General features: G+C 44.8%; 1 protein-coding gene across 1 annotated transcript in view; it reads right to left on the bottom strand.

Annotated features, from left to right (window-relative positions):
• Positions 1-694: 694 nt before the first annotated feature.
• Positions 695-24916, bottom strand: part of adam9a (ADAM metallopeptidase domain 9a) — a 28015-nt gene continuing 3793 nt past the window's right edge. The window contains exons 2-24 of the mRNA XM_073466097.1: positions 20792-20892; positions 17077-17135; positions 15543-15621; positions 14098-14174; positions 13157-13358; positions 12989-13054; positions 12506-12577; positions 12142-12311; positions 11951-12032; positions 11467-11600; positions 11121-11292; positions 10868-10960; positions 10551-10658; positions 10151-10241; positions 9286-9391; positions 8999-9179; positions 8588-8668; positions 8388-8493; positions 7970-8117; positions 7712-7862; positions 7175-7204; positions 5937-5995; positions 695-5222 (exon numbers count right to left, since the gene is read on the bottom strand). Coding sequence (XP_073322198.1) covers positions 5153-5222; positions 5937-5995; positions 7175-7204; positions 7712-7862; positions 7970-8117; positions 8388-8493; positions 8588-8668; positions 8999-9179; positions 9286-9391; positions 10151-10241; positions 10551-10658; positions 10868-10960; positions 11121-11292; positions 11467-11600; positions 11951-12032; positions 12142-12311; positions 12506-12577; positions 12989-13054; positions 13157-13358; positions 14098-14174; positions 15543-15621; positions 17077-17135; positions 20792-20892 — 2438 coding nt within the window. The 3' untranslated portion in view covers positions 695-5152. The remainder of the gene's footprint in view (positions 5223-5936; positions 5996-7174; positions 7205-7711; positions 7863-7969; positions 8118-8387; positions 8494-8587; positions 8669-8998; positions 9180-9285; positions 9392-10150; positions 10242-10550; positions 10659-10867; positions 10961-11120; positions 11293-11466; positions 11601-11950; positions 12033-12141; positions 12312-12505; positions 12578-12988; positions 13055-13156; positions 13359-14097; positions 14175-15542; positions 15622-17076; positions 17136-20791; positions 20893-24916) is intronic.

The raw sequence follows: 24916 nt of genomic DNA, 5'->3' as shown, positions 1-24916 counted from the left end.
GCCTCTTGTGGTCAACATGAGTATTACACTACACAAAAATAACAAATATTTCCTCTCTAATTTTTTTTTCACACACCAACAAAACAATTCTTACTTTCCCACATGGAGAAAAAAAATTATCCTGTTTTTTATTTTATTCGGTTTTACGAATTAAAACCTTTTTTTTTTTTTTTTTTTTACTGAAATTTTAAAAAAATTCTGTTTCACACGGAACAAATCCTGAATCTTTTTTTTTTTTCACAGATGGAAAAAAATGTAATGAACTTAGAAATATTATCGTGGCAAAACTTTCTGTCACCAGATCTCAAGTCATAAACACAGAAGAGAAATAATGTAGATCAGAAACACCTCTCACCTGCCGTCAGGGCGTCTGTACACATGTTCTTATGAACTTTATCAATATAAAATCTAAATCACTGGTATAAGAAATTGTGTTTGATCAACACAAAAGTAGTTTGTAATTATAAAAATGCAAAAAGAGCTTCGATACGAGCTGATATTACATTACGTCGCCTCAGTGTGAGCTGTACTTTATAAACGTTGGTTAAATTATAACAAAATGTAAGATTTTATAAACTTTCCAAATGTTTTGTGTGTCAAAGTCATAATTTGTAAAGTAACTGAAGCGGTCAGGTTAATGTAGAGACGATGAACTCACTTATATTCACACTGAAAACAGATCAGTCTTACGAGGTTTCCACGTGACACATCAGTATGTTTAATATTGAAACAGAGCTCAGTTGAGAGGTTTCACCACAGATATCAGCTTTACATTTCAAACAAAAACAGAAACTATAAAATCATTTATCAGAGTAGAAAAAAGTGGTCAGACTCTGCGTTGCCATGGTGATGTCAGTGTTTACAGGGAGACCAGGTGACACCTGTCGACCAATCATACTGTCCCACTTCACAACACACATACAGTTTACACAGGTGTAGCATCAACAAACTGGACTCAGTGTTGCCCTCAGGCCGACCTGCTCGGCCCGAAAGACCAAACTGAGGGTTTAATCTCAACACTGTCGACCAATCAGTCGACCTGGTGTTGATTCTGTTCAGTAAACTGTCGAGCTACTGGTCGGATCAGTCTGGTGTTATTTTTCATATATTTAAAACAAGCTGCTGCTTTAAGATCCTCAACTTCAGTAAAATATAAAAACGTATCGTGAACATCTCCTCAGATCAGGTTGATCTCTGTGATCACAGCAGACGATCTGCGTGGAGACATCTGATGTTTAAATCATCTCCAGCTGCTTCAGGTGTTCAGCAGAACGCTGCAGCCTGACTGGACTCTGTATGATGTGAATATAATGGGACGACACATTACAGATGATATTTAAACTGTGTTAATCTCATTGTGTTAATACTTTGAGAAAGTGCCCGTCCCCCATGTTGTTGCAATATTGATATATTTGGTAAAAATGGTAAAAAAAAAAAAAAATCATGATATTTGATTTTGTAGTCCAGTCTGAGCATTAATGAAGTGTTTTTAGGGAGATTTCAAAATAATTAGATTTGAATTTCAAACATTTAAAAACATTGTGATATTAATTTAAGGCCACATCAACTCAATGCAGGCTCACGTTAAAGTAATGTGGACGTCTTTGTTAAGGTTTAATAACTGTCATTAATCTGTGAAGCAGAAATGCTCCAGAGAAAAGTAAGAAACAAAACAACTGAGAAATAATCTAAACTTGAATTAATAATGAAAATAATTGTAAGTTGCAGCCTGAACGATGTTGAAACTACTGCACGTGTTATTTGCATCGCCACGACGCATCAGTTTATTCTGGAGTCGACTCTGAAACAGGAGGACATTGTCATTCAGGGACTATTTTCTGTGGCGGATGAATCTACACTGGGTGTTCTCGTGAGTGTTTGTGGCAGCAGGATGGAGTGAGTGGGATTAATGGAGCTCAGTGTCACAGAGGAAGAAGATATTTAATTACCTTCACTGTTGTTTTGAGTCTGAACATGAGATTTATTCTGAAATATCACCAGACTGATTCGGCCGCTCACCGACTGTAACTCGCGTCTCTACATGACTCAGTCTGAACAGTTTGTTCTCCGAACTTCAGATGAGATTCTGGGAAACACAGATTATTCTTGACTTTTTGTTTTTTGGCATGAAATGATTAAATTGCACAGATTTAGCCCTCAGTTACTCATCTTATTCCTTGTGTTCACAGCGATTTCTGTGCAAAAACACTCAAAGAGCAAATTAAAAATATACTAAAGCAGATAAAATATCAACATGATGTTCTCTCACACAGTGCATCCAGGGTCATTAATTGCAGCGTGCGGCTAACTGGCTAACAATGCTAACAGTCAGTTAACAGCAGGTGAAGCCAGTCAGACAGAAACATTTGGTTTACTGGTGGTGTAAAAATCCCTGGTTTGAATGAAACCTGTTGGCCGCCGTCCGTTCACACACAGAGAGACGCTCAGACGTCCTGGATGTTTTAAATGTTCTTAATCCGTCTGATAGTTTCCTTCAGCCGCTCACATTCAGGTGACGATGGTGTTAAAGACGTCAGGAAGTCTCTGTGCTTTCAGGACCTTAAAGCAGGTGGTGAGGTGAGTTAACGGATCACTTCAACGCTGCTACCTTCAATCTGTGATGTTCAGTTCAACACAGCATGAACCGTTCACGTTTGTACTGAACAGCTCTGAGTTTCGTTTGTTAATGGCTGAGAGCGGTGACACTGCAGGCCAACGAGCAGTGAGCGTCTGGCTTTAGGGTTTGTGGTGCGTCTCGCACTGTTGGCACAAGTTGGCCCTTGTCGGTGTTTTTTGGTTTCCCCGTGTGAATGATGAATACAGACTAACGCCACCTGCTGGTGTGAAGAGTTACTTCCTCTCATGCAGGTGCAGTATGTGCTAGTTGTTCGTCGGCTGTCGTCTTCGTGGTGTGTTCAAGTGCAGCTTTTTGGTGAGTCAACAGTCTGCATTAGTTGTTTGATGTCGGTGAGGCGTGTCTGGGCCCTAAAGCTCCTCCTCCCCCTGAAGAAGAGGCCGATCATGATGGTGATTACGTGGTTATGTGGACCTGCTGTTATGTTCTGACTGCTCTGGAGCATTTAGTTTTCCACAGGAGATCCTGAACATCACAGATATCAGATATCAGCGCTGAAGTGTTTCAGGAGAGATTTTCTTTGTGATAAATCGAGATGAGGTGATCAGTCACACGTCGGCCAGCAGTCACAAACATGGACGTACCACACAGATCTAGAGGACAGGAGCTCTGCACTCACACCGTGTTGCATACTGTGGTTTTACAATTCAGGAGAGAGAGTGCCGGGCGCTCCAGGTGGCGGAGACCAAGCGCACCTGCACGCAGCAGCAGGGGTGCGTTACATTCCTATGACAGTGCTGCTCAGAGGGGAAGTGCAATCAGACGGCACCAGTGCTTCATTCACAGACAGAAAAGCAGAAAGTTTCCAAGTGCAAGCTCCGCCTCCAGTGACCTCTGTCTTCAAACCAGCCAATCAGAGTGAAGCACCCATCAGTACGGTAATTAACTGTTGGTAACTGTTCCACTCCTTATTAACATGTGTTTAACACTTCCATCGTTGAGTCAGTCAGAGACGTTTTCATATATATGAATTGTATATAACAGTAAATATTCACTTATTATTCTCATTTTGCGTCATCAACTGAAGAGCATTGCATTGTGGGACTGTTAGCAGACAGTAGTTCACACGTCGTGATCTGTTGTGTAATTATTGATGCTCTATTTACATTTTCACACAGTAATAATACTCAAAAGTAGACACGGTGCACGGTGTAGTAAGTAGAAAGTGATTTCAGCTCAGCCATGGAGTTGACGCTAATGCTACTGCTAATACTAATGCTAGCTAGATGCTGGACAGCTGTCATTTCAGATAAATTAATGGCTAAAAAAGTGAGAAGCTGCTTTATTATTTATTGTTTTAATTGTAAATCTGGCACAGTTATTATAAACTGTACATGTGCCATTCTAAAATGACAACGTGGTCTAATTAACTGTCTAAATAATGTTAGTTATAGTGACATATAGTGGGTACTTTATAGGCTAGCGCTAGCATGGACAAACTGTAGAAAACCAAACTTACGGTCTTTAATGACCTCTTAGCAAGCAAATGTTTGTTAGCAAGCTGGCTAACTATACTATACAGTAAATAATTTATTGTGTTTGCATGTAGGGTGAAATTTTGATTATACTGTAACTAAATACCTTGTTCATCCAGCAAAGCTAGCAAATGTCAGCTAACTAGGGATGAATAAAACAGCTTCTTCCAATATAAGTACAAAATGTTGATAACCATTAATATATGTTTGATTGACCGGGAAGCTACACAGTTTTGCTGGTGACAGGTAGCATTAGCTCACAAACATGTAAGCTCTGCTAACATTGTTAGCTAGCCAGTTCTAATCAACCTAAAATAGCCTATTTGTACAAAAGGTTGACGATGATGAATACAGTGAATATTTAATTGAGTAGTGACTCAGCAGTTTAGCTATTTAAGGTCAGTTAGCATTAGCTCATGAACGTGTTAACCCTGCTTAGCTTAGCCATGAAACATTAGTTAACAAACTGGCTTGATGACAACATTGTTGAAATTGTCTTCTGCTAGCAGCAGCAGAAAATCTGAGAAACAGTGCAGCTAACTAGCATTAGCTATGTTAGCATAGCATTAGCACACAAACACTTTTACAGCAGGAATACAAAATGTTGCTGAATACATGTTTGCTTGGTGATGAACAGCTGATCTAGTATTTGGCTTGATGATGTCACAGCTGTTCTAGAGATGTGATTGGCTGGTTTGGTGGCAGAGCAGGTGATCTCACCTGACGGAGCAGAGTTTTGAGTTTTGTCTCCAGGCTGCACTTGAGAAAGAAAGAAAGATTGCAGAGAAGAGTAGCTGCTTCAGTTCAGTACCGACGTGTTCCTGTTTGTTCTGGTACAAACCCAGTCCTGTCTGACTGGGTCCAGTTTCCTGAAGGAGCGGTCCAGTTCGTTGTCCGGCCCCAGCAGACTTCAGGGCCAGCTGTCGGGCTCCAGAATTGTTTCCTTGCTGTTGCTAGGTAACCAGCTGTGGGTGGGGACTGATTCTTGAGGGGGGGGTGGGGGTGTATAGTTAAGGTGTGGTGGGCGCGGCCCTCTGGTTGGTTACACAGGTGGAGCGGGGGCGGGTCTTTGAGGCACCAGAGGCTGTGCTGCAGCAGAAGGTTTCGGTTTGCTGAGAAACAAAAAGAAAAACATCTCTAACTGCTAATTATCATAAAGTCATGTGATCATTTCTACAACTGCTCAATGACAAACATACAACGTGTAGTTCAGACCGACTCGCTCCGTCTTCAGGCGGCTTAGACTTTGTCTCTACGTAGCTTAGCTTCAACTTCTAGTTTCAGTTAGCTTGGATTTAGCATCAAGGTCCAGTCAGGTTAGAGATATCTTCTAGTTGTTGTTAGCTTAGAGTTAACTTTTAGCTCCAGTTAGCTTAGCGTTAGCTTCTAGTTTCAATCATCTTAAAGTCTCCAGGTTAGTTAGCTTCCATTTGTACGTCAGTTACTGAGGAGCCAGTGTCGCCGTATCTCACATGACCCTGAGCTGAAAGCGAGGTGAGGTGAGGTGAGGTGAGGGGAGGGGAGGGGAGGGGAGGGGAGGGGAGGCGAGGCGAGGCGAGGCGAGGGGAGGGGAGGGGAGGGGAGGTGAGGTGAGGTGAGGTGAGGTGAGGGGAGGTGAGGTGAGGTTAGGGGAGGTGAGGTGAGGCGAGGTGAGGTGAGGGGAGGGGAGGTGAGGTTAGGGGAGGTGAGGTGAGGCGAGGCGAGGCGAGGGGAGGGGAGGTGAGGGGAGGTGAGGTGAGGGGAGGGGAGGTGAGGGGAGGGGAGGTGAGGTGAGGCGAGCTGGTGTGAGGACGCTGTATGATGTGTAGTATAGTTACTGTGCTTACAGAGGAGGAGGAGGAGGCCTCAGAGAGTAGGAGGGCGCTGTCCTGCTGGTCTCCACCACCTGTTCACACAAACACAGGAAACACACAAACATCTGTCAGTTTACAGTCGTTCTTCATTTCAACACTTTCTACAGATTGTGTCGTGTGCAGGACGGACAGGAGGTGAACATAATAATAAAAAGAGCGTAAACAAGATATTTAGTCTAATCATCCTTAAAAATCCAGCATATGTGAAACTTCTGTACTTTCACATAAAGAACATATTGAATGCAGGACTTAAACTTGTAATAGATTACTGCTACACTGGGATTACTGCTGATACTGAAGCTAAAGACCTGAGTACTTATAAAACCTTCAGACAATCAGAATTAAAAAATATTGTTACAATAAAGAATATTCGCTCAAAGCAGCAGAGAGAGTTCAGAGTACTGCAGTAGTACTACAGGTTAGAGTAGGATCACAGTAGTAGTACTACAGGTTAGAGTAGGATCGCAGTAGTAGTACTACAGGTTAGAGTAGGATCACAGTAGTAGTACTACAGGTTAGAGTAGGATCACAGTAGTAGTACTACAGGTTAGAGTAGGATCACAGTAGTAGTACTACAGATTAGAGTAGGATTGCAGTAGTAGTACTACAGTGTGAGTAGGATCACAGTAGTAGTACTACAGGTTAGAGCAGGATCACAGTAGTAGTACTACAGGTTAGAGTAGGATCACAGTAGTAGTACTACAGGTTAGAGTAGGATCACAGTAGTAGTACTACAGGTTAGAGTAGGATCACAGTAGTAGTACTACAGATTAGAGTAGGATTGCAGTAGTAGTACTACAGTGTGAGTAGGATCGCAGTAGCAGTACTACAGGTTAGAGCAGGATCGCAGTAGTAGTACTACAGTGTGAGTAGGATCACAGGTTAGAGTAGGATCACAGTAGTAGTACTACAGGTTAGAGTAGGATCGCAGTAGTAGTACTACAGGTTAGAGTAGGATCGCAGTAGTAGTACTACAGGTTAGAGCAGGATCGCAGTAGTAGTACTACAGTGTGAGTAGGATCGCAGTAGTAGTACTACAGTGTGAGTAGGATCGCAGTAGTAGTACTACAGGTTAGAGTAGGATCGCAGTAGTAGTACTACAGGTTAGAGCAGGATCGCAGTAGTAGTACTACAGTGTGAGTAGGATCGCAGTAGTAGTACTACAGGTTAGAGCAGGATCGCAGTAGTAGTACTACAGTGTGAGTAGTTACCTCCTGTGGTGGCAGCAGCTGAGCGTGGTGCTTCACATGGAGAGAGAGCAGAGGATGTTAGTGCTCGTTAACTCATTTTAATTAGTTCTGTCAGTAACACACACACACACACACACACACACACACACACACACACACACCTGCTACATCAGCTGATCAAGGTAACCATCAGTCAAATAAGTCAACAGCAACTTATTGTAATCTATTAACTGAGTAACTGATCTATAGATTACTAGAATCATTTAGTGATTGGTTAAACTAATCTAACCCTGAGCCGACCGGGAGCACAGTGACATCATCATCATCATCGTCTTCATCATCATCATCATCATCATCATCATCATCATCGTCACAGGGTCACAGGCAGGTTTATTTACATGTTTGTTGTTGACATCACTTAAAGCTGAAGGTTGTTGCTATGGTGACTAAACCTTTAACCAACTTCTCTGAACGTGTGAAGTTTAGATGTTTTAACGCAGACGGTCACTAGAGGGCGCCGTTCAGTTTGAGCCTCTACAGAACGTCCTGTCCACTCACCCCGTCTCTGACGATGTTATTGGTGTTGCCCCTGGCAACAGATGGAGGCTGCGCTCTGGGAGGCGGGCCTCTGCTGGGATTGGCCGAAGCTGCTCCGTCAGCCCTGAGAACAGGAAGTGATGACAGCTCAGTGGGTGGAGTCACAGCAGGTCTGACAGAACAACGCTCAGATTAAGACACAGGTCAGGTCCAGAGTGTGCGTGTGTGTGTGTGCGTGCATGTGTGTGCGTGTGCGCGTGCATGCGTGCTCAGACTCACTGGTATTCCTGCGACCTCTTCCTGCGGCTCAGCCCGAGTCGCCGCAGCAGCTCGTTCCTGCGCAGGAAAACAAACGCACCCAGAGCGAGCAGAGGAAGAACGAGGAAGAAGAAGACCAACAGACCGTCTCTGAGGGACGTGTCCTTATCTGAAGACCAGAGAGAGACGGACACACACGCAGACACACACACACAGACACACACACACACACACACACACACACACATACACACACACACACACACACTCACACACAGACACACACACACACACACAAAGACGGACACACACACACACACACAGACACACAGATGTCATGTTTAACTACAGCTGTTGGACAGAAAGACGACTGTGGTGTGTCTCACTGACAGCAGCTGATCAATAACAGATCCATAATCAGTTGAAAGGTGACAGGTACCGTTCCACGTGGGTCCACTGTCCACGCTGCCGCCGTAACCTTTGACCTCACAGGAAGGAGCAGCCCAGCCGTCGTCACAGTGACAGTTCTTGTTACTGTTACACACCTGAGACAGACAGACAGACAGACAGGTGAGTGTGTGACAGTGATACACCTGACAGACAGACAGACAGACAGACAGACAGGTGGGCGTGTCTCACCCCGTGTCCGTGACATTTGTTCTCCACGTCACAGTCGTAGTTCAGGACGTCAGCGGCGCGACACTCAAAGTTCATGCAGACCTGAAACCACAGAAGAAGAAAAGAGCATCAACAACGTCTTCTTCTGTTTCTTTCTCTTTTCATTTTTCCCTCTCCTCTCCTCTCCTCCTCCTGCTCCTCCTCCTCCTGCTCCTCCTCCCCTCTCCTCCTCTCCCCTCACTTCCTCCTCACCTCCCCCTCCTCCTCACCTCCTGCTCCTCCTCACCTCCTCCTCTCCTCCTTCTCCCCTCCTCACCTCCTGCTCCTCCTCACCTTGTTGTCTCCACACTTGGTCCCCTCGGTGACCATGCCCCCCTCCTCCTCCCCTCACCTCCTCCCCTCACCTCCTCACCTCCTCCTGCTCCTCCTCACCTTGTTGTCTCCACACTTGTCCCTCGGTGACCATGCCCGGTCGGGGACGTCTGATCCCAACATGAAGTCGACTCCGTAGCATTTGCCTCCAGCGATCGGCGTGCTGATGATCGACGGCTCGATGCCGAACACCGTCACCGCCTGGACGTTGGAGCACTGCAGCTTCCCACACAGAGCGTTTCTATGGAGACGGACAGAGTAGTCATGTGATCAGGAAACTTCAGTTCACACACCTGTACCTGACAGTCCTCTGTGTGTGTGTGTGTGTGTGTGTGTGCGTGTGTTACCTGCTCTCACACTTCTTGTAACCGTAGTTATGGTAACCACAGTTGCCGAAACGATCTCCTTTACTGTTAACGTCTTTGAAACAGATTTCAGGAGCCGCCTTCGCTTCTGAGGAGGAGGAGGAGGAGACGAGAGGAGGAGACAGGAGGAGGAGGAGGAGGAGACGAGAGGAGGAGACAGGAGGAGGAGGAGACGAGAGGAGGAGACAGGAGGAAGAGGAGACGAGAGGAGGAGACAGGAGGAAGAGGAGACGAGAGGAGGAGACAGGAGGAAGAGGAGACGAGAGGAGGAGACAGGAGGAGGAGGAGACGAGAGGAGGAGACGAGAGGAGGAGACAGGAGGAAGAGGAGACGAGAGGAGGAGACAGGAGGAAGAGGAGACGAGAGGAGGAGACAGGAGGAGGAGGAGACGAGAGGAGGAGACGAGAGGAGGAGACAGGAGGAAGAGGAGACGAGAGGAGGAGACAGGAGGAAGAGGAGACGAGAGGAGGAGACAGGAGGAGGAGACGAGAGGAGAAGACAGGAGGAGGAGGAGGAGACAGGAGGAGGAGGAGGAGGAGACGAGAGGAGGAGGAGGAGACGAGAGGAGGAGACAGGAGGAGGAGGAGGAGACAGAAGGAGGAGGAGGAGGAGACAGGAGGAGGAAGAGGAGACGAGAGGAGGAGGAGGAGACATGATGAAGAGCACCATGAGGAGTGGAAAGTGTTTATTTACTTCAGATTTCTGTTCTGGTGTTAATTTATGGTAACTGGTGCATATTTAATTAGATAAAATATCAAACAAGCTGTAATGGAGAGTCTTAATGTGAGCGATCAGCTGGAGGTTCGTTTAACTGATGAACAGTTCGTCTCAGTCAGAACAAACATACTTGGTCCAAAGATGGCCCGACACTGTCCGTCATGGTGCTGACACTTCCCGTTGTAACAGTACGCCTGCTGGGTCCTGCAGGGCTGCCCGTTCTTTCTGAAACACACAGGAGAACATCAGGAGGAGAACATCAGGAGGAGGAGAACATCAGGAGGAGGAGAACATCAGGAGAAGAACATCAAGTCCCGACTGACAGCAGGTTACAGGAGTTATTCGAACCCTATTTTGACTCATTTTCTTTCATTAACTTTACTTTGTTTCATTTATACATTAAATTATAAACAAATCGTTTACTCGTTCACCTTTACAGTCTGAGTTTAAACTGGTGTCCTGTCTGTGGGTAAAATATAAATATGTAGCGCCCCCCTCAGGCAGCTCAGTCTACCTGCAGACAGACTCACCTGGACAAAGACGTCGCTCTGACAGAAGGACGAGGAGCCGTTACAGTACTCAGGTAGATCACACTCTGAATCTGTACTGGAGCGACACACAGTTCCTCCTGGTAGGTACTGCACACACACACACACACACACACACACACACACACACACGTTACTCTGTGTAGATGAGCATTATGAAACACTTTATCTCTTCAGCACATCCTCAGAGTTCATGTTGCTGGTTTTCTTTAAGTATTCGTCTACAAACTTCTATTAACTTAATGGATCTTGTAAAATGCTCCAGCTGTACAGAAACATTTTTACTGTGTTGTGTTCACCTGACAGCGGGAGCAGCACTCTCCGTAGGCACACTGAGCTCCAGCCTTCAGTTTACAGGTCTGATACTCACAGCAGGGGTCCTTCTCACACTCCTGTAACACACACACACCTTATATCACAACTGTTTCAGGTGGCTTGCTTACAGTACGTGAGCTACGTTAACAACAACAGATTGCTGCAAAAATGTCTCCTTCATGGAAACAGGCTCCCTGTTGTTCATGTTTGATTTCTGGGGTAAAAGAAGCTCCAGACCTTCTGTGATCCACAGTCGCACTCCTCTCCCATGTCCACCAGTCTGTTTCCACAGTAGGGGGCGCTGTAGGCCTCATCAGGCCGAGGGACGTTCAGGAGACACGTTCCCCCCGTCAACAAGATCATCTTCTCAAAGTCGTCAGCGCTACAGCTGCTGAAGTTCCTGGATCCTCTGCAGGAGGACGAGGAGGAGGACGAGGAGGAGAGATATGAACTCTGCCTGAGTTTAGCAGTGTTTAGTTGATCTTTGTAATGGCTCAGCACTTTGACATGTTTGGAGATGTGTGTGTTTATATTATCAGTGTGTGTGTGTGTGTGTGTGTGTGTGTGTGTGTGTGTGTCTTACGTGGCTCCAGAGTTCATGATGCAGGCGGGGGTGGGGCAGGTGCAGGTGCGTCCGTCGTCGTGGTTCATCCCGAGGTTGTGGCCGAGTTCATGAGCCACGATGGAGGCGAACGCAGCAATGTTCTTGTTGGTGAACTGAGGAGACAGACAGGTGTGTGTGTGTGTGTGTGTGTGTGTGTGTGTGTGTGTTATTGTTTGCCGTCATGTGAACAGTACATGGTTTCCAAATAACACAATCTGTTGATAGAGATACAAAAATTGTCAAATAAACAGCTAACTCTGAGGAAAGGCACTGTCCAGTTGCATCATGGGAAATGTAGGATGAGCAGGACATGAGAGTCTAACTACCCAATTAAAAATATTACTGTGAGTTTGCCCCTGGAGTTTAAATTTACCAACTCTTCTACATGATTTGAACGCAGCATTAGCTTGTGACAGACAGGCGGGTGAGTCAGCCAATAAAATGAGAGCAGGAAGCTACATACCGCATTGATCCCGCCCCCGTGGCTTCTGGAGCAGACGGTGGAGACGTAGGCCATCCCTGCTGTTCCTCCAAAACTCTTCTTCCTGCAGCAACATCATCATCATCATCATCACCGTCATCAGCAGCAGCAGTGACAACGTGTGTGTGTGTTTCAGTGTGTGTTTCAGTGTGTGTGTGTGTGTGTGTACTGACAGGATGAGTTGTGCTGAGTCATGGCGGCGCCGATGAACCAGCTCTTTCTCTCTCCACTGAGTGAAGCGACTCAGCACTTCTCCTGCTGCTCCGTCAGTGCTGATCAGGTTCTGCTGAGTCCAGAGCTCCAGACCGACCAGGACCACCCGAACATTCAGCTGCATGTAGATCTGATCACACACACACACACACACACACAATTATTAATACCCTCCCTAAACGAGACTTTACTAACTGCTGAAGTCATTTCTCCAGTAAAAATCTCAGTGACTCACTTCACACTGAGGAAGGACACGTGACTCACAAACAGACACAACTAACAATACAACAACAGCTGTGTGTGTGTGTGTGTGTGTGTACTCACGCTGTCTATGAAGTTGGCCAGATGAACCATCTCCTCCCTCACTGCTGTCTCATTCCTGTTCATATAATTATACTGAAGAAAGAAAAACAAAAGAGAAAACCTTCAGATACATGGTTTCAGATTTAAAGGAACAGTTCACCCAAAAATGTAGATTCAGTAGATTCACTGACGCAGCTGGAGTCTTGTTTTAAAACGGAAAAACATCCAAAAACATCAAATCTTCACTGTAGCTACTGAGCTAACAGTGTTAGCGTGCACCCCGTCTGAAGTGTGTGCATGAGCATGTCGAGGGTGTAAATAACTTCAACATTTTGTCGACTCTTCTTGAGTCTGATGTTTCAGACGGATCCGTTGGAAGCAGGGAAACTGCTGCTCACGCTCCAACGTCTGAAGAGTTTGCTAGAATTTTTTTATTCTTTATTAGAATTTAAGAGAAGTTTTTGTGTGCGTGTGTGTGTGTGTGTGCGTGCGTGTGTGTGTTACCCTGTCGTTGTCGACCACCAGCAGCAGCTCCACATAGTGAGTCAGATGGAGAACAGCTCGTTTCGTCTGAAACACAAACACAACAACATGTTTTCACTTCAAAAATATTAAACCCTTAAAGTGTGTGTGTGTGTGTGTTCGTGTGTGTGTGTGTGTGTGTGTACACACCCTCCTGTGTGGCCTGTGGTGGACTTCCTCTGGATCGTACTGAGCGTGCTCCGTGGCGTTGTGGTCCTGCTCCTCCTCATGTGGCGTTCCGCAGCCCCGGGGCTGTGATGTCACATCCTGCAGACGGTACACCAGGTGCTGGTCGGGGGAGGAGTCTAACGGCTCGATGCCGTAGCTGTTGTCAGCGAGATGCAACACTCCCCTGATGAACGAGAGACCAAAGGTGATGATCTAGTTTTTGATTTTTCAGTCAGAGTGAGACATCACAGGTCACATGACTCCACCTGCAGATCTTGGGGGGGCAAATAAACTGCCTCTAGTGATGTCACTCAGTGGCTGAGTTGCATTGTGGGTAATGTAGGCGGCATGTTTTGAAAAGGAAGGAGAATGTGTGGACTGATAAAGGTGATATGTGGTTCATTAGTTTTAAACTGTCCAACAGTGTTACTGGACTGAACCACCTGAGCCTTCATGACCCACAATGCACCTCTGCCACATAAAAACTGATGTTTAACTGAGGAGGAGGATCCGTGATGTTTGTGAACTGAGCCTTTAAAGTTCAGCTGAAACCTCCACTAGAAACTAATGAGAGGTGTGTGTGTGTGTGTGTGTGTGTGTGTGTGTGTGTGTGTGTGTGTGTGTGTGTGTGTGGTCCACCCCAGTAATTACTGAGAAATCACACAGACTGAAACAGCAGGGAGGACGCTGCGCACACACACACACACACACACACACACACACACTCTGAGCCATCTGTGAGGAGAAAATAAATATAAAACTAACGTCCTTGAGAGAGAGGGGAGTGTGTACAGAGTGTGTACAGAGTGTGTACAGAGTGTGTGTGCTTACAGTGTGTACAGTGTGTGTGTGTGTGTGTACAGTGTGTGTGTGTGTGTGTGTGTGTGTGTGTGTGTGTGTGTGTGTGTGTGTGTGTGTGTTACCTGAGGCCGTTGCAGACGCTCATAGCGGCAGATGAACCCTCCACGTCCTGAACGACGCCCCGATAGTGACAGTGGTTCTTCAAAGACACACAGACAGACGTGTGTTTATGTGTGTGTGTGAACTCAGTGATGTCATACAGTGATGTCATACAGTGACGTGATGTGTGTGTGTAGACTGCTGTGACCCACACACACCAGCAGGGGGCAGCTTCACACCAACACACACCAGTCAGCTCTGTCACACAGTATATAAACTGTAGAAGGCAGAACAAAGTCAGGACCACATGAACAGTGTGTACTTTCTATAGTAACAAAGTAATAGTAACAATATATATCAGCACAGCAATGTAGAATATTAAACTTAAAATAATATTATAGTATTTAATAAAATATAATAAAGTTATCAGGTGTGTGACTCGAGGACAGTCTGATGTCACTTTGTGAGTAATCAGCTGACTGGAAACACACACACAAGATCCATACACACACTTCCTGTATCACTCCCAGAGGAGCTTATAAAGCACTTCCTGTCTGTGTGTGTGTGTGTGTGTGTTTAGAGGAACTTAATATTCGTCACTTTTCTGGGATTTAATCTGGGATGTTTGTTTTTTTATTCATCTCCCTCGAGCTCCCATGATGCCTCGTTACTGAGCATGTGCAGTAGTTTCCCCTCGCTGGCTCCGCCCACGAGTTCCTTCTCACACTTTACACTGTGGTGACATCACAGATTTCACTTTTCTCAGCTCGAGGTCAGTTTTAACATTAAACCTCGACAGTTTTACAGACGTCTGTTTTATAACGGTGCTCTGACGAAATGCTGCGATACAGCGAGTGACCACTGGGAGACGCTGCCCGGGGCCTCATGACTGATCCATGTTGGTCATCAGTGATTCATCACATATCACATATCAAACTCTGCAGACGGAGAGAGGGATGAGAAAACCTCCGGGTGGAGAATGTAGCAGACAGGAAGTACACACACACGCACGCACGCACACACACACACACACACACACACACACACACACACACACACACACACACACATCCCATCATGGGAAAAATCTTGTTTCAATAAACTGAACAGCTTCAGTGAAGCTTCAGTGACACACTGAGCAGTTTTTGGTTCCTTCAGAATAAAACGAAACGTTCCTGCTGTTCCACTCAGTCGGACTGAAACTATGAATCTTCACTTTCTATAAAATCTGGATTTATTTTTCATGTTGTTGTTCTCCTGTCGTCTCGTCTGCTTCGGTCTCATGTTTGACTTCTCTGACTCGTCGTTCTCTCCTGACCTCAGCTTCCTGTTGGAGTTCACTATCTGAATCTGATTGGTCACATCAAAAGGTCCCGTCACTTCCTGCCTGCTCAGATCTGTTAATGATTGGCTCCCTGGAGAGACAGCAGGGATCAGGAGTGTGTGTGTGTGTGTGTGTGTGTGTTACCTGTACAGCTGGTCTGGATGTGATCAGGGATCCGTTCTGACTGTAGGAGAACACGGTGAAGTCTGCGGGAAGCAGCAGTCTGAAAACAACAACATGTGCTTTTAATTATTTATACGGAGAATTCAAAAGCTTTTATCTTTACTGACAACATGTAAACAACAACAACAACAACAACAGCAGCAGGACGGTACAGGTGTGAACGTCTCTCAGGTTAATCATTTCGTCTATAAAATGTTTAAAAAATTGTAAAAATGTGTTTCTCAGAGCTCAAAGTGACGTCCGATGTCTTCTTTAGTCCAACCGACAGAAACAGAAACTGATCAGTGACATCTGAGACAGAAACTCAGACCAAACATGTCACTGATGTTTCTGATGCTCACGTGTCGCCTCAATCGCTCTAACAACACGCAGAGAGACTTCACAGCCGCGTTGACGGGTCAGTTCATCAGAACCACGGCTGTTTATACGTTGACGGGCCGATCGGGTCATGTGTGACAGCAGGGCGGGACGGGGGCCGTCCTCTGGGACAATGATCAGCTGCTGTTCAGGTGTCCTGATCTCAACCACCTCCACCACCTCTTCTTTCATTTCCCGTCTGCAACAGATCTGAGATCATAAAAATCACGCTGTTGTTGTTTTTGTTGACACTGGACAGATCACCATGACAACAAACCATCTGAGAAATAAGAAGAAGATTTTTGGATTTCGGCTCAAACAGAGAAATCATAAATAAAGCTGTCTGTATTCTGCGCTGCGGTTTAAAGCCGTTCACTCTTCAGCCGACACGTTTCTCTGCTGAGCTGCAGACTGAAGTTTATCAGTTTGTCCCCACAGAGCGACAGAACGCAGCTGACGGAGGTCCGGTATCAGTCGTGTTGATGTAAACAGTTCTGATAGAAACGCTTCTGAAGGACGCACACACGGAAACACTCACACTGATAAAACTGATTATTTACTCAAAATACAAGCGAGGAACATAAACTCTGTTCATCGGCAGCTGTTTGACGATCAGCTGTGTTCAGCTTTGATTCCTGCTGTGACATCATCAGCTGCTGGATCTGATTGTCCAATCAGCAGTGTCCGTCATCAGACCTGATTATAATGTGTCCCAGTTCATCCTGCAGTCCGACATGTTTCATTCATCCATTGTACACATGTCATTTCTTTCTCTTCTCTTCATGTTTTTAAAGGAACAGTTCACCCAAGAGGTAAAGTTCAGTGCCTCCACTCCAGACGGCTGCACGCCGACACCTCAGCTCATCCTGATAAAGGGTGTAAATAACGTCTCCTCAGATCAGCGTGTGGTCTCCTCTCTGCTGCAGACTGTGATCACAGCAGACCAGCTGTATGGAGGACGGAGATGATGTTTCACAGTTTGGGTGAACTGTTCCTTTAATTGTATTCTTCCATACGTATTGTTTTGTGTTTCAGACATTTTGATGCACAAACAGAATCAACAGATCGGATCAGAAAACATGATTATTGATGCATCAGTTATATTCCAGCAGCAGTTACACTCGGTGCAATAACTTACTCATTTCTCTCCAGATGAACAACGTGATCGTGTCCGTCCACACTGATCACGTACGACACCTGCAGACACACACAGACGACTGTCAGTCACAAATATACGATACATCAAGTTATAACTGATTCACACCTCTGATGATCAGCTGACTGACAGGTGTGACATCACAACGCTTCAGAGAGGCTGAAAGTTAAAAAAGTCCAAAAACTAAAAACAAACTCCAAGGTCACCTGAGCCTCCGCCTCACCTGGCAGACATCTACCTCAGTGTGTGTGTGTGTGTGTGTGTGTGTGTGTGTGTGTGTGTGTGTTATAGCTGCAGCTACCAGCAGGTATGTGATTACTGCAGGGGTGGACACACACACACACACACACACACACACACACACACACACACACACACACACACACACACACACAGACAGGTGGTGTGTGTGTGTGTGTTTGAGTGTGTGTCTGAGTGTGTGTGTGTGTGTGTGTGTGTTTGAGGTGAGTCAGGACAGGAAGTCAGCGGTGGACTACATCACCCAGCTGCCAACAGCAGCTCTGTGTCCTCCAACCCAGCAGGGGTCAAAGGTGAACAGAGAGCAGACACACCTGCTCTGCCAGGTGAGAGAGGCTCCATCCAACACACAGTGACTCGTTATAACCAGGTTCATATTTTATACTTTGACGCAGTTTTATTTATTATTCTATCTTCTCATAACACAAAACTTTCTGAACTAAATCAGCTTATGTTATTAAACAAGACATGATTTTCATGATAACAACAACAGAGCTCCACAATATGTTCAGCTTAGCTTAGCACAAAGACTGGAAGCAGGGGGAAACTGTTAGCCTAGCTCCATCAAAATGTCCGTCTGATTTATGCGCTAATGCTTCATTTTAGCATGCTATACAAACATGAGCTTAATATTAAGGTTTGGTTAAACATGTTGACACAATGTCTTCTTGTCCTGAAACTGAAGCAACAAACGTTGTTTTCTCTGTCGTCACTTCTCTTCTCTCTTAGGTTTAACGTTGAATGTGAAGTGATATCTGCTCTCACTGACACAGCTGTCTCAGAGTCAACTGACTCCATATTCATCAGCTGTTAGAGAAAAGACAAACGTGACTGTGAGCTCCGTCTCTTTACTACGAGCCGCGACACAAAAGGATAAAAGCATCCAGCCAGCAGCCACAGGTACCACCTGGTGACATCAAAGCATTTACTCTGACCGACCACAGGTTTCACTCAGTGACACACAGTCATTAAATATTAATGAAATCACAATATGACCAAGTGCAAAGTCCAAATGTCAGGAGCTGCAAGTTGTCACAACATTGTTTAATAATTCAAGCATGATGGAGCGACACAGAACGAAAGACTTCAGCACATTTCACATCATCATAGATCTAAAAATAATAGACAGGCGAGTTTATAATAAAACATGAGGGACGCAGATAGAAGCTGTAGAGACTGAAGTGTGAGCGTAAGAAGAAAAATCACAACTATTTTCATTCACTCCTGCAATTTTAAAGCAAATCAACCCCAATAAAACATCTTGTTTTCTGGAAACGTTGCAGAGAAATGAGACATTGTGGATGTTGAGCTCCTGGAGGGACGGACTGTTCCTCTCACGGGCTGTTTTTCTGACGTATAAACGAGTCGACCTGACATTATTTGATGATGTGACGACCTCAGCACAGTTTATATTCCCCTCACCTCTTCTTACTGATTTCAATGCTTAGATTCAATGATTTATTACACTGATGGACGTCTGAGGATTCATTTTTATGAGTAAAGAGACAGTAGAGTCAATAGAGACAGAGCCAGGCTAGCTGTTTCCCCCTGTTTCCAGTCTTTATGCTAAGCTAAGCTAACCTGCTGCAGCTTTAAATGTACAGACATGAAAGTAGAATCAATCTGAGTATCTAAAGATTTCATCAAATGTCAAACTGATCCTTTAAAAATGTTCCTACATCTGCAGACGGCTTCATAAAAACTACAGCAGCGTGTTTAAAACATGTTGGAGAGTGAATAACGAGGTCGGAGCGAAGAAGTGAAGCTTCAGCTGTTACAACACAAACACAACACATCAGACAGAGAGAGAGAGAAACATGGCTGCAGGCACACACACACACACACACACACAAACACACACACACACACATACTTTCACACGCCATCACTCGCTCTGAGCATACTCACATTTCACCAGAGTGTGTGAGAATGTGTGTGTGTGAGTGTTGAACATGTTCCAGCGTGCAGGGCGGGGAAGAAGATGTCAGCAGAGGAAACACACACACACAGGGGATGATTTAATCTGGTGTGTGTGTGTGTGTGTGTGTGTGTGTGTGTGTGTGTGTGTGTGTTGCTGAGCGGAGGACGTTCAGCTCCACCTTTATCAGTCTGACTCTGTGTGGAACCTTTTTCCACTGTAACAGTTCTACTGGGGACACTTTGAGCTGCGCACACACCCACTGACACATAAACCCAGAGTCTCTGCTGACTGAATAATTATCAGGAAGATGTTTCATTGAATGTTTGTTGAATTTTTTTTTTTCACAGTAAAACAGAGTTGCAGCATTCTGCTAAACAACTGAAGCAGCTGGAGATGATTTAAAACTGAAAAAAACAACCAAAAAACAAAATAAAATTCTCCAAAACTAAGTTTAAACTTTGCTGAATCAGCTGTCAGCACTTCCTGTTTGCAGTGAACCTGTGGATGTACAGACGACCATCACCAGATCACTGTGATACTGAAGACAACTGAAAAATGTGATGTTTCTAAGGCAAGTTCTGCACATGAGGAGCGTCTTTTTTGAGCATTAACGTGTGAGCATTAAAAGTAAAGTTGAAGCTCGACCGCACATCAAGGGTTAAATCTGGTCTCCTCAGATCAGGTTGTGATCTCTGTGATCACAGCAGACGAGCTGTATGGATCCATCTGATGTTTAAATCATCTCCAGCTGCTTCAGCTGTTCAGCAGAACGCTGCAACTCTGTTTTACTGTGAAGCTCCAGAAATGTTCTGTGGACTACGAGACTTCACCTGACTTTATATCATCAGGAGGAGACGATGGCTGAGCCTGACTTTATATCATCAGGAGGAGATGATGGCTGAGCCTGACTTTATATCATCAGGAGGAGATGATGGCTGAGCCTGACTTTATATCATCAGGAGGAGATGATGACTGAGCCTGACTTTATATCATCAGGAGGAGATGATGGCTGAGCCTGACTTTATATCATCAGGAGGAGATGATGGCTGAGCCTGACTTTATATCATCAGGAGGAGATGATGGCTGAGCCTGACTTTATATCATCAGGAGGAGATGATGGCTGAGCCTGACTTTATATCATCAGGAGGAGATGATGGCTGAGCCTGACTTTATATCATCAGGAGGAGATGATGGCTGAGCCTGACTTTATATCATCAGGAGGAGATGATGGCTGAGCCTGACTTTATATCATCAGGAGGAGATGATGACTGAGCCTGACTTTATATCATCAGGAGGAGATGATGGCTGAGCCTGACTTTATATCATCAGGAGGAGATGATGGCTGAGCCTGACTGAGGTTACTGTTTGAGTGAACTGCTCCTTCAAAGTGCAGAGTGACATGATGAGGGTGGAGTGAGGTCACACAGACAGGAAGTGTTCCTGACCAGTCAGCTGCTGAGTCTGTGTTTCCTGGAGGTCAGAGTTCAGACAGACAGAGACAGTGAAAAACCTCAGTACCTGATTGGGGGGTCTTCCGTCCACGTCCCGCCTCAGCCGCCCTCCTATTGGCCGAGGGACGGTCAGCTGGTAGGAGGAGAGGTGCTCTGTCTGCTGAGAGTCTGCAGGAGGAAACAGAGCCGAGTCAGCACAGACGTGACGAGAACATGTGGACGAGAAGAAAGAAGCATCACATGAAAACACTCGATTACAAGAACCTTGATTACAAAGTGCAGTCGGACAGAAACAGGACGTTTCCAATTCACTTTGGCAAAGAGTTCAGACCCGACTCCACACTGGTATTTATGATTATTATCTGCAGGGTTTTGGATCCTTCACTGACGGGTTGGATCTCAGGATCAGCTGGTTTCAGGGGAAACTGGTGATCAGACGACTCTACACTGTGATGTTTACTGAAAGCAAGTTTTATCATGAAAAACTCATTCAGACTCACATTTTATACATTAATCTATTAAAACTTCTTCAAGACCGACACACACACACACACACACACACACACACACACACACACACACACACACACACACTCACGAGTCTGTTCACAACACCCTGTGTGTGTGTGTGTGTCACCATGGTAACAACCTCTCTGCTTGGCTCCTCTTTTATTCTATTTATTAATGTGTTTTCTTTTCGTCTCTGATGATTCAGTTGTTTTAGCCTCTGTAGCGTTAGCGTGTTAGCATGTTAGCATGCTGCACTGAACATGACTCTGCTGCTGCTGCTGAGTCACTCTGAGTCGTGACCTCGAGGCTGAAACATGTAGAGCAGAGAAATAAAAAGTGTGTCCTGGGGTTTGTTTGGTTTGAGACTCTGAGTCGAGCCGCTGACGGTCAGAGGGTCGATGAGAGGACACACACACACACACACACACACACACACACACACACACACACACACACACAGTGTTTTGTCAGAGCTCAGATGAAAAGCTTCAGACTGATCCTGCTGCTGAGCTGAAGACGTAAAAGTGAACTGTTGGTGTGTGACAGACACTGATCTGGATCCACTTCAGGAAACTGTCATGACGATGTGTGAAGATCTTAAAAAGGCCTGAAGCTCAAAGGTGAACTGCTGCAGCTGGAGAGCTAACCGCTAACCGCTAACACGCTGCTGACCTGTACAAACTGAAGCTGGTTCAAACTTCATGATGTGGCTCCAACACCAAAACATAAAAACACAGAAGATCTCTGACGGCTTCCCTCCCTCTTCATCATCTTCATCATCATCTTCTCTCTGTTACATAAAGTCTTTGTGTTAACATCACTGCCGGCTGAGCTGCTGATTGTTTGTCTCAATTCATGGAATGAATGCTCCATTTATGACTCTGTGTGTGTGTGTGTGTGTGTGTGTGTGTGTGTGTATCATTCAGCTCTGTGGTTTGATTCCTGACAGATTGTGTAACGACTACTATCAATGATAAAGCAGCTGTGGCACGAGCTACAACACACTGAAGCTCAGACGCTCTTCATCGTTTCCTGAATGATAAAATCGTTCTGACACTTGAGGTGAAGCGTGACGGACGACTGAGTGTGTCGGCGCTGAGCGCACACGTCCACTCAGAGATGACAGATTTGACTTTGACGTGCGTGAGCTCGTTCTTCAGCAGCCGATGCTGTCGAGACGCGATCAACACGCGAGATGTGACTCAAACATGCAAACATGTTTTATTGTAGAATGAAAATTAGACACATCAAGTGGAGAAGTCTGGTGTTTATGAAGTGTGACAGCTGCAGCATCTGAACCAATGAACCAACATGAAGGAAAAAAATCTGCTATTTTCAAAAATGAACCATGAAATGACGCAGTGATGTCAGACTGATGAGCGTGATGTCAGACTGTAGAGTGTGATGTCAGACTGTAGAGTGTGATGTCAGACTGTAGAGTGTGATGTCAGACTGATGAGCGTGATGTCAGACTGTAGAGCGTGATGTCAGACTGTACAGCGTGATGTCAGACTGTGGAGCGTGATGTCAGACTGTACAGCGTGATGTCAGACTGTACAGCGTGATGTCAGACTGTACAGCGTGATGTCATCCCTCCTTTTACAATCCTTCTTCCTTTGACTGACTCACTCAAACTCTCCAGACAAACTGTTTCATCTGTAACTCTTTTAAATGTTAAATTAATCCTTCTTGGGAAAAACTGATGAATTGTTATTGATCTGATGAAACAACTATTTACATGACGACATGTTGTAAATGATCCTTGTCTCTGATGTTCAGACGTGAAGACTGCAGGTCAGAAAATCTGCAACATGAACGGAGAAAAGTTGTGACTTCTGGGTGAGCTGGTACGAAACAGCCCAGACAGCCGTTACTGTAAAACACAGACGTCCCCTTTAAATCAAACACTTAAAGGTCAAGATCGTGTCTGGATAAACTGCTGGTTCACAAGAAACAGCTCCAAACTAAAAACCACAAACTCTTTTCAGTTTCTGATTTTCTGTCAGCCGGTCCATCGTCACATGAAGCCACATCCTCCCCCAAACTCCCCCAAACTTCTTCCTTCTGCATCTCCAAACAAACCGAGAACAAGCTTCAATGAAGAACGCGTTGAACGCCAACATCAGCCCCTCGTCTTCCACCGTCACAGAACCACAACAGACGTCCCACTGTCACCAAGCTTGTGGTAAAAACAAAGTTAAAGGTCAGAAAGTTCCCGTCAGCTCACTGTGAGAAAATCTAGAAAACCCATCACGGAAACGAGGCTTTTATTAAACCATTTGTTTTCTTGATAATTCTTAAAGAAGTTTGGAGACATCTGAAAGAAAATCTAGAAAAACCCTCTGCAGGAACAAATCAGACAGAAAAGAAGAGATCTGGAGAAATCCTGAAGAACGTCTGCACATTTTTTAAGAAAATGTTTATATCAAAGAGAAATCTACAAACAAAATGAGAGGAAATGTTAAAAAGATCAAGAAACCTAAACCTGCAGGAGTACAAATAAAAAACATGTCGAGAAACCTTCAAGGAAAACTCGACTAAACATTAAGAAAAATCAGAGAAATCGATCGTTGCTAAATTTTAAGAAAACCAAGAAACTAAGTTTAGAGGAATTTAAAAATCTCAACAAAATCTAGATGATTCTTTAAAACTCTGGACAGAAACAAGTCTGAAAGAAAACCTGAAGTGTTCCTAAAAACAAGAGGAACATTTTAAGAGAGTCTGAATATCAAAGAGAAAAGTTCAAACAATCAGAAATCTTGACCAAACATTCAAAAAATCTAGAATATTCTTGAATAACAATTAAAAGAAATCAATAAGAAACAAATTCATCTTTAAGAAATTTGACAGAAATCTTCAAGAAAACCAAGAAAATAATTTTGAAGAGAATCAAAACAAAATCTGGATAAAATGAAATCTCGAAGGAAACTGGAAATGTTAAACAGACGATCTATAGGAACGCTGACGGAAACTTCAGCAGCAGTTCAACAGAAAGCTTCAGTTTGGTGCCGTTAAACTGAACCACAGCTGACCTCTTTACCGGGTCTGATCGGACAACCAGCCAATCAGAAGACAGCTGGGTCACACTCGCCCTATTTCACTTAAAGGCTGTTTGTGGAGAAGCAGCCCACCAAACCACAACACATCATATGTACCATCAGGGGGCTGAAACTCTTCAGCAGGTCTGTCCGACATCAGTCAAAACATTACTGAAAACATTAAGACAACCAAAAAAACAAACTTCAAAACTCCTTTAAAACTTTGCTGAATCAGCTGTTAGCACTTCCTGTTTGCCGTGTTCATGTGGACATGACGACTGTCACTGGATCACTGTGATACTGAAGACAACTTAAAAACATCATTTTTCTCAGGCAGGTTCTGCACATGTAAGGAGCGTCTTTTTTTAGGATTCAGAAGCAGATTTATGGAGTCATGATCCAACATGATGATGAAAGTCAGCTGAAGTCTCGTGGTCCACAAACGTTTCTGGAGCTTCACAGTAAAACAGAGTTGCAGCATTCTGCTGAACAACTGATGTTTCTTTGGTCTGCAGCTGCTTCAGTTGTCGCTCAGGGATGAAAGTTTAACTGCAAACTCTCCTCTAACTTCATGTATTTATTGTTATTATCTATAGTCTTAATAAGCTGACGTGAGATCTGCTGACAGTAAGCAGAGCAGAATA

Source organism: Pagrus major, chromosome 5, assembly GCF_040436345.1.
Source record: "Pagrus major chromosome 5, Pma_NU_1.0".
Classification (NCBI taxonomy): domain Eukaryota; kingdom Metazoa; phylum Chordata; class Actinopteri; order Spariformes; family Sparidae; genus Pagrus; species Pagrus major.
Note: the sequence above shows the minus strand (reverse complement) of the source record. Positions and strands in the feature narration are given on the sequence as shown.